A 17,182-nucleotide genomic window follows, 5' to 3' on the forward strand; every position below is an offset into this window, starting at 1 on the left:
AAGCTGCAGGTGCACAAATCCCACCCCCACCATCCCCCAATGGTTTGTTTGGAGGCTGCGCTCTCCATGTGTCCCTTTGAAGAGTACAGCCAGGAGATGGTTGCCAAGCAGCCATGCTTTCCCATTTAGCTTTTAATTGCTGGGTGGTGCAGGAAGGTGATGATTCCAGTTTAGGGAGCTGAAGGTAGGGAGTGAGAGCGCCCTGGGTGTGGTTTGGGTGGGGATGCTGCTGCTGCGCCCAACGCCGGAGGTGCCAGCTCAGCTGTGTAAGCAAATCTTCTGCCCACTCATTCCTCCAGCGGAGGAAACAGGATGGGAGGCAGGTAGCCAAGAATAGGGCAACATGCAGAGAGAGAGAGAGAGAGCCAGCACAGAGGTACAGCTGGGAGAGCGATTTATTTTTTGATGCAGACATTTTAGAGTTCCGGGCGCAACACTAAATTAGCTAAGCCACTGCCAGACGAACTAGAACAGACCCTGAGCTGCGAACACAAACCTGCCCTGAAATCACCCTCTCGAGGCAAAGGACTCAGCAAAGCAAATGGCTTTTACGCAGCCTCCTGAAGGCCAATGGATACACAGGCTCTGTTGGACCAATAGGGGAAGGAAGTGCCAGAGGCGAGGGCTCTCTCCTGAGAGCATCCAGCCTACAGACATTCAAGTCTAGGGACTGTACACGCGCATCTGTTGATCTCTAGTGCTGTGCTGGTGCCTACGGAGAGCTGTGACCCAAAGCAGGGAAAGCTGTATGATTTAAAGGGACACACGGAGAGCAGAATGCTGGAATAATAAAGGCAACAGGCTGGCCCCCCAAATAAGCCATTTTAAGGGGTGTGTTTTTGTGAATGAGCCGCTTGCCCCAAAATATTCCTCCTTATGCGTTATGCAGGTTCAAATCCTGCAGTGCTTACTCAGCTGAGCCAGTCGTGAGCAGTAGGGAGTGCAGGACAGGAAGCTATATCACTGGAAGTATTAGTATTGATGGGGTGGAGGTCACCTACCTGTTAAACCAGCACCTCTTCCCCATGGACATTCCTCTCATGAGCGATGTCCTTTTGGGATGGGATACAGGAGCTACAAACAGAGGGGCTGGTTTCACAGCAGCTTAGCAAACTAGTCCCACTTTACGGCAGCTGCTGTCTTGTGTTGCAGAATCTAAGCTTTCCTTTAAAACCCAAATTAAGATCCTGATTGTCAGAGCTGCTGAGCATCCACCCCTGCTGTTGACTTCGTTTGGAACTGAAAATTCTCAGCAGCTTTGAAAGCCAGGTCTTAAGGCCCAGATCCTCTAAGGCATTTAGGTACTTTAATCAGTAGGACTTAGGTGCCTAAGGGCTCGTCTTCACGTACAGCACTATAGCGGTGCAGAGACACTGGTGCAGTTGTGCCGCTGTAGTGCTTAAGTGAAGTCACTCCTATGCCTACAGGACAGCTTCTCCCATCGGTATAGTTAATCCACCTCCCCGAGAGGCGGTAGCTATGTCGATGGGAGAAGCTCTCTCATCCACATAGTGCTGTCTACACAGGGGGTTAGGTCTGTATAACTATATCGCTCAGGGGTGTGGATTTTTCACACTCCTGAGCAACACAGTTATACTGACATAGGTTTGGAGTGTAGACCTGGCCTAAGTATCTTTGAGGATCTGGGCCTAAATCTCTTGTGTTTAGTTTTTCCTCTGTTGCAATTTAGCTAGCGTCACAAGAGGCAGCATGCCCTAGACCCTACAGCTGTGAAAAGAGCCTTCAAAATATGAATCAAAAATGTAAAACACAGTGATGTCTGCCTGAGTGTGCAGACAGCCTGAAACAACAGCTCAGGAACGTGCAAACTGCCCTTGTTCGAGGTCTCTTCCAACCCTAATATTCTATGATAAGGGATTGCTAACTCTGAGTTCTAGTGATGACAGATTAAAATGTCAAATTGTTAACTACTTCATTGCCACTCAAAGCATGGAAGAAAGTCCAGAGACAGTTATATGAGGAAGATCTACCTACAGGAATATTGCTAAGGGGGCAGAGCTTGTTTTGTGAGCACACCTTGGAATAATACCACTGATTTCTTCCTTCTCCCCCAATTAAATCCCTGTTTACAAGTGTTACTAAAGCACTTAGGTGTGATCTGGTGGCAAGAGCACAAGACGAGGAGCCAGGAATCCCCAGTGGCTGATCCCAATGCTCACACTGACTCACTCTCTGACCTTCGACAAATCATTCACCTCTCTGTGTCTGTGGTGCTCAGAGTTATTGAGGTTTATCTCCCACCTGGGAATATTGTGAGGGTTAGTTAAGTGCTTTGAAGATGAAACACACTAAGTCCCATGTGTTAAAGAAGGTTGAGTTTTTGTTTTCATGACCTGTTTTCAGTCAAGGACTGGAGAAGCTGTTCTCAAACATGGCAAGCGAAGACTCTCTCAAACATGTCAAGGAGCTAAAGGAAAATCCGGACCAGTCGTTTTTAAATCAAAGAGTCCATACCAGTGGACAGTGTTTCTGTAGTAACAGCTACAATAATGCAATGCTGCACTGGCATCTGACATTAAAACAGTCCCAAGATCATTCAAAACAAGCTGTGGTGGCTGGGCTGCACATACAAAGTGCTGCCACTCCTGATATATCAATGGTCCTGTGTTTACCTTCATGCTCTCAATAAGTCAGTGCAAACAGCTGTCATGACAGAGTGGTTGAAGAAGACACTCCAGATAGTTTCTGTCGGCATTACTTTTATTGCACTAGTGTAGAGACAGCACTAGCATTTTTACCACAGGCTAACAGATCTCAGAGTTAATGCAGATGGCCTAGTATTAAGAATGCCAGTAAATTCATAGATTCATAGATTCTAGGACTGGAAGGGACCTCGAGAGGTCATCGAGTCCAGTCCCCTGCCCGCATGGCAGGACCAAATACTGTCTAGACCATCCCTGATAGACATTTATCTAACCTACTCTTAAATATCTCCAGAGATGGAGATTCCACAACCTCCCTAGGCAATTTATTCCAGTGTTTAACCACCCTGACAATTAGGAACTTTTTCCTAATGTCCAACCTAGACCTCCCTTGCTGCAGTTTAAGCCCATTGCTTCGTGTTCTATCCTCAGAGGCTAAGGTGAACAAGTTTTCTCCCTCCTCCTTATGACACCCTTTTAGATACCTGAAAACTGCTATCATGTCCCCTCTCAGTCTTCTCTTTTCCAAACTAAACAAACCCAATTCTTTCAGCCTTCCTTCATAGGTCATGTTCTCAAGACCTTTAATCATTCTTGTTGCTCTTCTCTGGACCCTTTCCAATTTCTCCACATCTTTCTTGAAATGCGGTGCCCAGAACTGGACACAATACTCCAGCTGAGGCCTAACCAGAGCAGAGTAGAGCGGAAGAATGACTTCTCGTGTCTTGCTCACAACACACCTGTTAATACATCCCAGAATCACGTTTGCTTTTTTTGCAACAGCATCACACTGTTGACTCATATTTAGCTTGTGGTCCACTATAACCCCTAGATCCCTTTCTGCCGTACTCCTTCCTAGACAGTCTCTTCCCATTCTGTATGTGTGAAACTGATTTTTTCTTCCTAAGTGGAGCACTTTGCATTTGTCTTTGTTAAACTTCATCCTGTTTAACTCAGACCATTTCTCCAATTTGTCCAGATCATTTTGAATTATGACCCTGTCCTCCAAAGCAGTTGCAATCCTTCCCAGTTTGGTATCATCCGCAAACTTAATAAGCGTACTTTCTATGCCAATATCTAAGTTGTTAATGAAGATATTGAACAGAGTCGGTCCCAAAAACAGACCCCTGCGGAACCCCACTCGTTATGCCTTTCCAGCAGGATTGGGAACCATTAATAACAACTCTCTGAGGCTTTGTCTTCACTACCCGCCGATCCGGCGGGTAGCAATCGGTTTATCGGGGATCGGCTTACCGCGTCTAGTGAAGACGCGGTAAAATCGATCCCTGATCGCTCTGCCGTCGACTCCGGAAATCCACCTCGGCAGGAGGCGGCAGCGGAGTCGGCGGCAGCGCGGCAGCGGTCGACTTTCCCGCGTCCTCACCGCTAGGTAAGCCGACCTAAAATACGCAACTTCAGCTACGGTATTCACGTAGCTGAAGTTGCGTATCTTAGGTCGGACCCCCGCTGTAGTGTAGACCTAGCCTGAGTACGGTTATCCAGCCAGTTATGCACCCACCTTATAGTAGCCCCATCTAAATTGTATTTGCCTAGTTTGTCGATAAGAATATCATGCGAGACCGTATCAAATGCCTTACTAAAGTCTAGGTATACCACATCCACAGCTTCTCCCTTATCCACAAGAGTCCAAATAACAGAGTCCTATTTACACTAGAACTTTCACAATTACTATCACCAGGGAAGCAACACCCAGTGGAAGATTCCAGCCCCAGTTCTAGTGTAGGAAAGTCCACTGGAGTCCTGACTCTCCCTTGTCACTGGTTTTACCACTAGTGACTTCCAGCAGAGCTGTTCCTGATTTGCACTGGTATGAGAGGCAAATCGGGCGGCCAGGCTATTTTAGGAAGAGATAAAACACATATACAAGAGAAATAGTAACGTTTTTATAAAAATGCAGCCCTCACTTGTCAACATTTACGTTAGACTCAGCTTGGCTGTGTTATCATTAAAACCCAAGGCAGATGTGTCATTTTAAGCCAGAGATGAAGCTTGTGTAACATGCATTCCACATTGGTTATTCACTAACAACATCTGTAAGCTAGGGATCCCTTGTATGTTTGGTGCAGAAGAAGAAGGGCAGATGATTAGGTTTTCTATGCTGGGGCCTTGATCATGCAAAAACTTACACGAGTGCTTCACTTTATGCACTGTGAGTCCGTCCAGGTGATATCAGTGGGTGGGAGTACTCACATGCCTGCTTAACTTGACACACCGTGTTTGCAGAATTGGGTCCCATGGCTCAAAGGAGAAAGGACCCCCAGGCCAGGCTACACTGGAAACTTTTGTTGTTAGAGATGTGATTTTCTTTTTAAAGACGTTTCAGCAGTGGCAAAAGCCCTAGTGTGAACAAGTCATATTGGCATAAAAGTGCTTTTGCTAGTATAGATTATTTTGCTCAGGAAACTAATAAACTGTACTGGCAAAAGTACCTTTTTGCCAGCACAAACTGTACCTGCATAGGGGGTTTGCCATTAGAGCTGTACCACCAGAACTACACCAGCAAATATTTTGCAGTGTGTAGGCCATCCATGGAGTAGCTGAGGATTAAGAAATGTTGTGCAGAAACTGGCGTTCTTTTTTAAAAGAAGAAAGTCTCAACTAAGCTAGAGTTTCTCCCCCATCTTATTCTTATTCTCTGTCCCCACCGCGGACGTAATTCACTCCTTGCTTTAAAGGAGAATGACACAAGGCAGGCATGTCAACACATGCGGAAGGAAAATCTATGCAAACACAGGCTGGTGTTGAAAACTTCGGTTACAACGTACGGATGTGCCAGTGATTAATTGCAATGTAAGTGATCATTTGATGGCCTGGTTATCCCACGTGAAAGAACAGCTCGAGATCGCGCTAGTAAATAGAACAACATTGATTTTGACGACAGGGGTTGTGCAGTACCTAATCAGCGTTTTAAATGGCCTTAAAACCGTGAGCTTTCGTGGGCTACAACCCACTTCTTCGGATATGCATCCGAAGAAGTGGATTGTAGCCCACGAAAGCTTATGCTCTAATAAATTTGTTAGTCTCTAAGGTGCCACAAGTACTCCTGTTATTTTTGAGGATACAGACTAACACGGCTGCTACTCTGAAACCTGTTAAAACCGTGGTACTTCTGCTCTCGCAAGGGGCACAAACCGTTTCAAGCAAGCCAGCTCGGCCAACTTCCTCACTCTCTGTCCACAGCACATGCTCCAAAACCCCCTACTCTGCAGGGGCTACGCGCACACACACTTAACCCACTAGAGCCCGATTGCACCCCTGAAGCTCGGATGCTGGGAAGGGGGTTGTTTGCTGGCCCGGACCAGGCGAGCTCGAGGGCGGAATAAGCGTTAAAAGGAAATCAACTCACTTCACAGCCCCAAAGATGGAGGATCAGAGGGACCCCTCCCCCCCCGCAGATTGCCTCCACTGTGAAGCAGAACACCAGCCCCGCGGCTGCGGCAAGCGACCCCCCGTTTTGGGAGCTGCAGCCCCCTGCCAGCCAGGAAAGCAGGTTTTTGTGCCCGTGGCCCCCACTGAGGTTAGAGAAGCGGAGAGAGGGAGGCGGACTCCTGACTTACTGCGCCTTGTCGCCAGCCACTTCTTTGCAGTTGCAAACAGCAGCCCCCTCTCACTCGCCTTTGTAAACGTCCACACACGGGCTCACGGAGCCACCGGCCGATGCGATGGGCAAAGGCTTCCCGGGATCTCTTCCTTTCTTCTTAGCCCCATGCTCACTTTTCTCACCGCTAGCGGTGCCTGCTTTGGTCGCTTTCTGTCTTACTCATTTCCTGGATGTCAGCGTTACTCTGCGAAACTTTTCCCTCCCTATAAGAACAAAACACCGGGCTCCGCTTTCTGCCTCCTGGGACCTTATTAAGGAGGCCGGTCAGAAAAAGGGGGGTGGGGGAGAAGCCTCATAAGGCAGCTCCTAGGTGTCCTCCAGACGGCTCCATGCCTTTGTGAGCCGTGTAAACGCGAGCCGCTTTGCTGCAGCACAAAATCCGGAGTTTCCCGGGAGGAGGGATTAGGGAAGTTCCCCCTTAAACCCTGCCTGTTGCGCAGTACACGATTACAGGGATAAGCAGCAACTTTCCCGGGTTTGTTGCTTGCAGCTTGTTGTGATGAAGTGAGATTTCCATCCAAGGGGCTTCCCAATTCTAGCCACTTCAGTCATCCAGAAGTGGCCCGATGCAACCCCCGGCCCGTCTCTGCACACGCGGGGAACGTGCAATGTTATTAGTAACCTTCCCCCATTGGGTCCTGCACAGGGCTTTGCAATGAGGGGCTTTTTCCTACCACAAAGGCAAGGAGGCGCATTTGTTTTACTTTTCACATGTGTACTCTTGTAGCTGGGGCAGTGGGGTTTGAACAGCTGAGGACTAAAAACAAAGTTAAAACCTGACGATAAAACAATCTAATTGACGCTTAGCTTCCCCCCCGGGAAAGGCTGCACAAACATCAGCTCATTAATTCTCCACAAGCCCCTATCAGGGAGAGAAGTAGTAGTATCCTCGCTGTACAGGAGTTTAAGTGACTTGTTCACAGTTACATAGAGGAAATCAGTGGCAGAGCTGGGATTAGAATTAAAATATTGTTGGCTCCCAACCCTGTGCTCCTTCCACAGTTAAAATGCTGCTTCCCAATTAAAGATCTAATTGACAATTAACAATTACAAGCTACACAGCTATCACCTCCCAAATGAAACACAAGAAAAACATGTAATTTTCTGGAGCTGCATAACATCTGAACTCAGTGGGACAAGCAGGGTTGCCTTGTTTCTGATTCTGATGGGCCAGCAGGACATTTAAAGCAGGGCTGAAATCCCTTTGGGGTCAGTGCAATGTCATCTTGTCACAAGGTGGTGATAATTGCATTGTAATACGATAACCCACTGGCAAAGCATCCTGTTACTCTTTCGGGGGGGGGGGGCTTGTCTACACATAGAACTGCCTACTACTGCTCCTAGAATTGCCTTTTCAGCTCATGTGGTCACGGCCTATTCAGTAGTGTGGATGGTCCCAGGTTTGAAACTTGTTTATCACCCACATGTGGTATTGCACCAGAGACCAGACCTATGCAATGTCAAAAAAGAGTACAAATGTGATAGGACACCTTTGTCTTGAAGCCTTCTATTTGATAAGTGTTGATTTGGGATGAAGTGTCAATCTGTTATTTAAATTGCCCGACTTTTGTTAGATTAGGTAACCACATTAACCTTACTGACAGGCTTTGTGTATGTGGGTGTCTGACTCTGTTGGGGCTTATTGGCAACTTGTGTGTTGTTCCTACATTCCTTTCTTATTATATGGTAATCTGTGACAATTATTTATTTGTAACAACAGACATTGTAATGTTACCACTGCTACTTTGCAACATTCAGCCTGCTTTAGTGCATCCTTTATTTCTCTGAGTCCTGTCAAATTGTCTTTTGTCACGTTTTGTTAAGGAGCAAGTTACTCTCTCCCCATTTCTTTTTCTTCCTAGTTTTCAGCTGATTTCTTCAAATCTCCATACACCCAGTTGATGGCTATTTTACTTGGGTCTGAGCTGACCCTTTTTTATATTTGTTTTTATACTGCCACAGAGGGGTACAAGTCACCCTAGAGACAATTGAAAAATGACAGTTCTTCTCTGACGAGAACATAAGAACAGCCATACAGATCAAATGTCCAATTAGCCCAGTATCCTTCCGACAGTGGCCAATGCCAGGTGTTTCAGAGGGAATGAACAGAACAGGTAATCATCAAGTGATCCATTCCCTGTCACCCATTTCCTGCTTTTGGCAAACAGAGGCTAGGGACACCGTCCCTGCCCATCCTGGCTAAAAGCCATTGATGGACCTATCCTTCATGAATTTATCTAGTTCTTTTTTGAACCCTGTTATAGTCTTGGCCTTCACAACATCTGCTGGCAAAGAGTTCCACAGGTTGACTTGCATTGTGTGAAGAAATACTTCCTTTTGTTTGTTGTAAACCTGCTGCCTATTAATTTCATTTGGTGACCCCTAGTTCTTGTGTTAGGAGAAGAAGTAAATAACACTTCCTTATTTACTTTCTCCACACCCAGTCATGATATTATAGATCTCTATCATATTCCTCCTTAGTTGTGTCTTTTCCCAGTCTTATTAATCTCTCTTCATATGGAACCTGTTCCATCCCCCTAATCATTTATGTTGCCCTTTTCTGTACCTTTTCCAATTCCAATATAGCTTTTTTGAGATGGGGTGACCACATCTGCACACAGTATTCAAGATGTGGGCGTACCATGGATTTATATAAAGGCAACATGATATTTTCTGACTTATTATCTATCCCTTCCCTAATGATTCCCAACATTCTATAAGCTTTTTTGACTGCCGCTGCACATTGAGTGGATGTTTTCAGCAGTGCTTCTATATCGTGATGCCAACTTTTCCCAACCTAGCACTAAAAATTTCCCAAATCTGGTGAAAAATTCCCAGATAAAGTTTTTTACAGTGCTTCTATATCCTGGGAAATTTCCCCAAACCTGGGAATTTGTGAGTAAAATGCTTCAACTTGGGAAATTGGGAATTTTCATTCAAACATTTTACTCAAAAATTCCCAGATTTTGGGAAATTTCCCAGGATATAGAAGCACTGGTTTTCAGAGAACTATCAACAATGACTCCAAGATCTCTTTCTTGAATGGCAACAGCCATCATTTTTATGTATAGTTGGGATTATTTTTTCCAATGTGCATTACTTTGCATTTATCAACTTTGAATTTCATCTGCCATTTTGGTGTCTAGTCACCAGTTTTGTGAGATCCCTTTGTAACTCTTCGCAGTGTGCTTTGGACTTAACTATCTTGAGTAGCTTTAGATCATCTGCAAATTTTACCACCTCACTGTTTACCCCTTTTTCCAAATCATTTATGAATACACCGCTACCTCGATATAACGCCACCCGATATAACAGGAATTCGGATATAACGCGATAAAGCAGTGCTCCGGCGGGGCGGGGCTGTGCACTCCAGTGGATCAAAGCAAGTTCAATATAATGCGGTAAGATTTTTTGGCTCCTGAAGACAGCGTTATATCGAGGTAGAGGTGTATATTAAACAGTATTGGTCCCAGTATAGACTCCTGGGGGACACCACTATTTACCTCTCTTCATTCTGAAAATTGACCATTTATTCCTACCCTCTGTTTCCTATCTTTTAACCAGTTACTGATCCACAAGAGGACCTTCCCTCTTATCCCATGACAGCTTACTTTGGTTAAAAGCCTTTGGTGAGGGACCTTGTCAAAGGCTTTCTGAAAATCTAAGTACACTATATCCACCTGATCACCCTTGTCCACATGCTTGTTGACCACCTCAAAGATTTCTAGTAGATTGGTGAGGCATGATTTCCCTTTACAAAAACCATGTTGACTCTTCTCCAACAAATCGTGTTCATCTATGTGTCTGATAATTCTGTTCTTTACTATAGTTTCAGTCAATTTGCCTGGTACTGTGGGATCACTTCTGGAGCCTTTTTTAAAAATTGGTGTCACATTAGCTATCCTCCAGTCATGTGGTACAGAAGCTGATTTAAATGATAGGTTACATACCACAGTTAGTAGTTTTGCAATTTCACATTTTAATTTCTTCAGAACTCTTGGGTGAATACCATCTGGTCCTGGTGACTTATTACTGTTTAATTTATTAATTTGTTCCAAAACCTCCTCTAATGACACCTCAACCTGCGACAGTTGCTCAGATTTGTCACCTAAGAAGAATGGCTCAGGATGGAGAATCTCCCTCACATCCTCAGCCATGAAGACCGATGCAGAGCATTCATTTAGTTTCTCTGCAATGGCCTTATCCCCCTTGAGTGCTCCTTTAGAATCTCGATTGTCTAGTGGCCCCACTGGTTGTTTAGCAGGCTTCCTGCTTCTGATGTACTTAAAAATTTTTTTGCTGTTACTTTTTGAGTCTTTAGCTAGCTGTTCTTCAAATTCTTTTTTGGCCTTCTTAATTATATATTTACACTTCACTTGCCAGAGTTTATGCTCTTTTCTATTTTCCACAATAGGATTTATCTTCTACTTTTTAAAGGATGCCTTTTTGCCTCTAACTGCTTATTTACTTTGTTGTTTAGCAACGGTGGCACTTTTTGTGTCCTCTTACTATGTTTTTTAATTTGGGCAGCTTGCAGCATCCTTCACCAGTACTAAAATCAAATATTGCAACAAATCAGTGCTCACTTAGAGCTCTATAGTTGTCACCATGCTGCACACTGGAGCCACTGGGAACTTCATGGCAACAGCAGAGATAGGACCCAGATCGTCCTGCTCCACAAACACTGGTATCTATCACCTATCATTAGCTGTCAGTAGCATGGAGCCTATGACAAGCAGTTGATCAGTTCTGATTCTATCCAATACAGAGCAGTGGAGGACATGGAGATTATGCCCTCTCGCTCTCTCTGTAAATAAAAGAATCAATACAAGTTACAGTAATTATGAATTAAAGGCATCTGCAAAATTCTGTTAAGAATAAAATCATATTAATCTAACAACATATTAGCTCTCAAACTTTTTCAGAGCAAGACCAACAGTGCAGTAGATTATCACTTGGACCCACCTTCCATCTCATTCATGATCCTCCATCTCTGCCAATTGTGGTGGAAGAGGTTTTCTAGGGGAAAGTCATATTAGGAAAGTATTTAATTTATTTGGATCTGTCTTTTTATGCAATTCAGCATAATTTATTTCACAAAGGACCAAATTCCGCCATCCTTACTCACGAGGATAGTAGCCTACTCTGTGAACAGCCCTGCTGAAGTCAATAGGACTGCAGCACCTAGCACAGCGGCGTCCTAGTCCCTGACGGGGGTGCCTAGATGCTACTGCAATACAAGCAATAATAATTGAGTAAGGGTAGCAGAATCTGCCCCAGGATTGGAATGTTGGACCGGTTTTCCATTTGCTTTCAATCACCTTAGAAGGTGGAGGGATTCCTTTTTATTATGCCCGCCACTGCTTCTAATCCTTTGTAAAATGAACATTGCACTATGTTTCTGTAAGCAATTCCAAACAAAACAAACAACAACAAAAGCACATATAAATAATTACACAGGCTTTGAAAACAGAAAATAGGGACACAATAGGGAAGTCAAATGTCAGGCCATGTGTCAGTGGAATAGATCCTGTGGTTGCCCCCTAGCTATCTGACTCACAAAGAGTATGAAACATATGGTTGCCTTTCTGGTGCACAAACAGGGATTCAGATTAACAACAAAGCACGCAGGAGCGATAATCCTGCTAGATCCAGGCCTCGTGCATCTGGCTGGGAAAGGACAGAACAGGGTGCAGCAGGATGGCATTTTCACAGAAGCAACCCAGAGTGACCTGAAAGTGCACGTCAAATATCCTATGCCTTTGCCCCATGTATGTGTGCCCCCCAAGCATCCTGCATCACCCACTTACCTCTAGTATCACAATCTCCTTTGTTGCATCACTCACTGTTCCTCTGGCTCCCACTCAGCAATGAGTTGTTCAGAGGACAGCAGCACAAAGAGAAGGGGGGGAATGAAAAGGGGAGTTCCATCAACCAGTGAATCTTTCACAACTACAGGCAAAGCAACCTGCAGAGAGAGAGTCACCTTCTGGCTTCAAGCTGGCCATATGGTGTCCTCATCTTCCCCCTCACACCTGACCTTCTAATCATCTTAGAACTTTGCAGTTCTATGCCCTTCCTTGGGTATTAAAAGAGGAGGGTTATTTTTTATAGGGCCCCCAGGAGACTCAAGTGTCAAGCAGTGAAACATGTCAGGCTATCTTACAGCTACCAAAGGATTTGGTGGGAGTGAGTTATGAGGCAAAGGAGTAAATGATGCATGGAAGTCAGAGCCTATGGCAATGGCTCCTGCTGCTGGTAGAGAAGGGTCGCTATGGGGAGAAGTGGGGGCAAATTATTTTCATTGGTCCGAGCCTGGTAAAACTAGAAATAATTGAAACCAACTCATCTTAGATACCCCCAAATGTTCTTGAACTGGGAGACCAATCAGGGAACAAAAGCAGTGACAGGAGGACGTAGGGGGAATCAAAATGGGTGGCTTGATGAGCTAATCAAGATACTGGAATACAGCGAAAAATAAAGTAAAGCAGGTGTCTGCATGTTAACATGAGATTTCCCTCACAGCAATCTGGTGAGTGGCCCAGAAGGGGGTGCTTGATCGGATTTGTGACAAAGAGTTTTGAAGTTCTGGCCCTAGGTACAAATGGAACAAAGGAAGGGAAATCTCAGAGGCTAGCACTGCTACAGGGACAAAGTCAAGGATGCTTTGTTGCTCCACAGGCAGAATCTTGCAGTCTATTGGGGGGATGCTAATAAATGCTAGGTTAAGTTTGGCGTCAAGATTGTAGATTTAACCTTAGGACATGATTTTCATAGTTATTTAAATGGCTTTAAAAAAAAAGATAATTATATACGTAGCTTAGAATAGCACTTCGCTACTAGCTCACCAAAACCTTTATTGGGGAATTTTTATTATAAGAGGGACACCGACTGGCAGATCTACTAGCTAGTTTGTGATTTGACTGTATGAAAATGGTAATGGGATATGGTATCTCTTCTCATCTCTAGGTTACTGGCTCAATTCCAATCCAAGACAAAAGTGATCAAAGGTTGTTATTTGATATCTGTTCTGTGTCTTGTGTGCAGTGAGTAGGAAGGTTCGGTCCAATTTCTAATGGACATGTGCTCATATCACCATTTAATTTGGGAATAACAAATAGAATTGACATAAAAAAATCAAACACAACAAGAAATATATCATAGATAATTAGGCTCAGTAAGACTAGATTTTAATTGGTAAATGTCAGTAAATGTTGATATCACTGTACACTGATAAATGGATGAAAAAACATTTCCATCAATAATAATCAAAATTTACAAATAGACAAAGTAAGAAAATTGCTGCTTGGGAACTTATTAGAGTTTGATTTAAAGATATTTACTTTGTGTATTTTGACATGTGATGTTAACAGTTGAACAGTTATAAACTTTAACTTTTTGAATCTCAGTGTCGTTAAGTTATTGTCTGACACCTGCATAATTTCCCACAGGTGCTAAAATTTAAATAGATCAAAATTCAAAACATTCTTCACAATGAACATTGATTTTATCTGTCAAAATAATAACAAGAATAAAAATAAAATTCTGCCATGTCTACAAATAATCAAGCCAATCAAAGAACCCACATTTACCAATGACTAGACACAAATCAGACTTACTTTTACTGACAAGTATCAGAGGGGTAGCCGTGTTAGTCTGAATCTGTAAAAAGCAACAGAGGGTCCTATGGCACCTTTAAGACTAACAGAAGTATTGGGAGCATAAGCTGGAGATTTCCATTACTTGCATCTGAAGAAGTGAGGTTCTTACCCACGAAAGCTTATGCTCCCAATACTTCTGTTAGTCTTAAAGGTGCCACAGGACCCTCTGTTGCTTTTTACTGACAACATTCTGCTCCTTTTAGCACTGCAAAACTGACACAATTATGGGAGAGCCAGCAGGATTCTATTCTGCCCTGTGCAGAGAAGGTTAAGGGGTGGCTTGATCACAGTCTATAAGTATCCACATGGGGAACAGATATTTAATAATGAGATCTACAATCTAGAAGAGAAATTTATAATACAATCCATTGGTTGGAAGCTGAAGCTAGACAAATTCAAACTGTAAATAAGGTGTAAATATTTCATAGTGAGGGTGACTAACCATCAGAACAATTTACCAAGGATCATGGTGGATTTACTGGATGTTTTTCTAAAAGATCTACTCTACGAATTATTTTGGGGGAAGTTCTCTGGCCTGTGTTATACAGGAAGTCAGACTAGATGATCACAATGGTCCTTTCTGGCCTTGGAATCTATGAATAAACCAATTTCAGTCAAATTCTACTGACAGAATCCTTATTAGTACTGGTGATGGTGTATGAGGCTGATGGAACACAGCTGGATTTCCACATCCCAGGGGAATTTTCAGTGCCAGGTTTTGATTTGTAGTTTTAGTAAATATCAGGCCAAATGCTGCTCTTTTAACTCACATAAATCATCCTGTTAATTCCCTGTCAATCTATTTGTAAGAGTAAAGACAGTAGAATATGGAACCTCAATCACACTTGCATATTAATTAGACTATTATATATCTTAAATATTGATTAATTAATTTTTGTAATATGCTCTGGAAATGTAAAAGGCTGTAAGGGCTGAGTATTATTAATTACTATTACGATGGTAGCCACCACATCATTGTGGTAGTACAGCGCCACCTAGTGATTTTCTTTCCTACAATGCAAAGGTGTAAAAGAAGACATAAAAACCTATCCCTCCGTTTTCTGTTATTTCTTCTTCTTATCCTTATTTATTTTATCACACCCAAAGGGGTGATATGCCCTTTACACAAAAGACATAAAGTCATGGTCCCTGCCCCAAAGAGTTTACAATCTCCTGGGTGATGTTATGATGAGATTTTACTGCATCTTTATATCTCTGCAGAGGCCCATAAATCCTTCCCGCACTGAATAATGGCTTATCACTTTTATGTCACTACAATTTAAAGTACACATTAAATTATTGCCTTAGAGCTGTGACCTCAAATAAGTCACTAAGCAAATATTTCTATTCTAGTCACCAACCATCGCGTGCACACACACATGGAGATCACGGTCCTAAATTTCTCTTTTAAGCTAGTTGAAATAGCTGATTCTGCCACCTGACTATAAACTATTAATGTCAACGGAGCCAAACCAGCATTGTTACAAGAGGACACAAATAAGAACACCTTAAATGAAATAAAACATCTTGAATCAAGTTCAAGAATCCCACCATATTTGCACCTGGCATCTTATATTTGTGTTTGCATGGTCCAGATAATTTTGGCTCTCACCATCATCTGTAATTTCAGAGGGACATAAATGGAGGAAACTAATAATAGCTCAGTTTAAAAACTAGATTGAGAGGGGTGTGATGCTGGTAGACCAGGTGCGAGCTCTTGCCCAGTGGTCTCAGTGAACACTGACAAATGCATAACTGGAAACCAGTCTGACTCACCTGTGTGTTAGCATTGTTAAAATTGATGTTAAGTTGATAAGAATGTGTTCAATGTTTAGACATGATGAAATGCTTGTAAGATGCTGCATGTATTGATGTCACTTATAGCAGCTGTAGCCCATGGTATAAGGTTATATTGAGGGTTTGCATTGTAAACCTCTGTAATTGTGTAGCTCACCAAACAGGAAAGAACCATTAATTAATGTAAAGTGCTGGGCATGCACACAAGAAGACCCAATGAAACCAAATGAGCCACTGTGAAACATCAAAGGACAAAAAGACTTTGTTGATTGCCTTCCCCTCCCTTCCACACACATCCGTGAAGGGGAGACAGGCACGGACACTTGTTTCATCAGTTTGAACTCTGGGGGAAGGTAATAAAAATCCCTGACCAGAAGAAACTGTAACTCTATGCTGCTTGGAATTTGGCGAGGGCAATATTTCCAAGCATAAGCAAGGGATCCCCAATCTGCTTAGCTTGGGTTAGCTCAAAAGGACATAGAAAGCTTGCATACCACAGCAGCTTCTATTACCTTTTGAAAGCTAAGACTGTAACTCAGTTGTGTGTGTATGTTTACCTGCTTTAACCTTGTAAATAACTCTCATTTCTTTTTCCTAGTTAATAAATCTTTACTTAGTTTATTACAGGATTGGCTACAAGCATTGTCTTTGGTGAGATATCTAGAGTACAATTGACCCAGTGTACGCGACTAGTTCATTGGGACTGGAAGTAACTTGGACATTATTGTGATTTTTGGTGCAAGTGACCCTCTATCACCAAGACAGGTTTGCCTGGGTGGCAAGATAGATCAGAGTGCCCAAGGGGACTGTCTGTGACTCCAAGTTAAGGCTGTTATAATGCTTGAAGAGTTCACACTTGTTACTTGGTGGATGAAATCTAATTATAGAGCACACAACCAGTTTGGGGTTTGTGCCGTTTCTTAACAGTTTGCCCTGAGATTGGCACTCATGGCTCATTAGACAGCTTGACAAAGGGATTCTACTTCATGGCGAAATTCTCTCTAGGTTCTTGTCTGGCCCCCATCACTATAGTATCTGAGCACCTCATAAATGTTAATGAATTTACTGTCCTAACACCGCTGGGAGAGAGAGAAGTCTTGTTATCTCTATTGTACAAATATGGAAGCGAGGCATAGAGATATTGTTACGTGATTTGTCCAAGGTCACAGGAAGTCTGATACAGAGCCAGGAATCGAGCCCAGATGTCTTGACTGCCAGCCCAATTCCTTTTTATGGGCTTATCTTCATGGAAGAATTAACATGATCTGTAACTCCTGTGTTTCCCCCAACGTAAGTCCTGTCCACACACAAAACCCCTTACTCCAAGTGTGGTGGCTCTTTTAACTAGAATTGGCTGACCTGTCAGGGGGTATAGGTTACCCCCTGAGTCGTTAGTTAGCATGACTCATCACCTGCAAACAGTCATTCTGTGCAGATCG

The 17,182-nt window shown here is 43.3% G+C and overlaps 2 protein-coding genes across 2 annotated transcripts in view; one reads left to right on the forward strand and one right to left on the reverse strand.

The window, feature by feature from the left end:
* The window catches only part of ITPRIP (inositol 1,4,5-trisphosphate receptor interacting protein), a 30,498-nt gene extending 23,743 nt beyond the window's left edge, over window positions 1-6,755 (reverse strand). Inside the window, exon 1 of the mRNA XM_065407110.1 lies at window positions 6,242-6,755. The gene's annotated coding sequence lies outside the window, so the exon portion shown is untranslated. The remainder of the gene's footprint in view (window positions 1-6,241) is intronic.
* Window positions 5,021-17,182, forward strand: part of CFAP58 (cilia and flagella associated protein 58) — a 112,494-nt gene continuing 100,332 nt past the window's right edge. The window contains 2 exon segments of the mRNA XM_065407107.1: window positions 5,021-5,446; window positions 5,449-5,474. Of these exon segments, the coding sequence (XP_065263179.1) occupies window positions 5,380-5,446; window positions 5,449-5,474 (93 nt within the window). The 5' untranslated portion in view covers window positions 5,021-5,379.

Source organism: Emys orbicularis, chromosome 7 (genome assembly GCF_028017835.1).
Source record: "Emys orbicularis isolate rEmyOrb1 chromosome 7, rEmyOrb1.hap1, whole genome shotgun sequence".
In the NCBI taxonomy this organism is placed as follows: Eukaryota; Metazoa; Chordata; order Testudines; family Emydidae; genus Emys; species Emys orbicularis.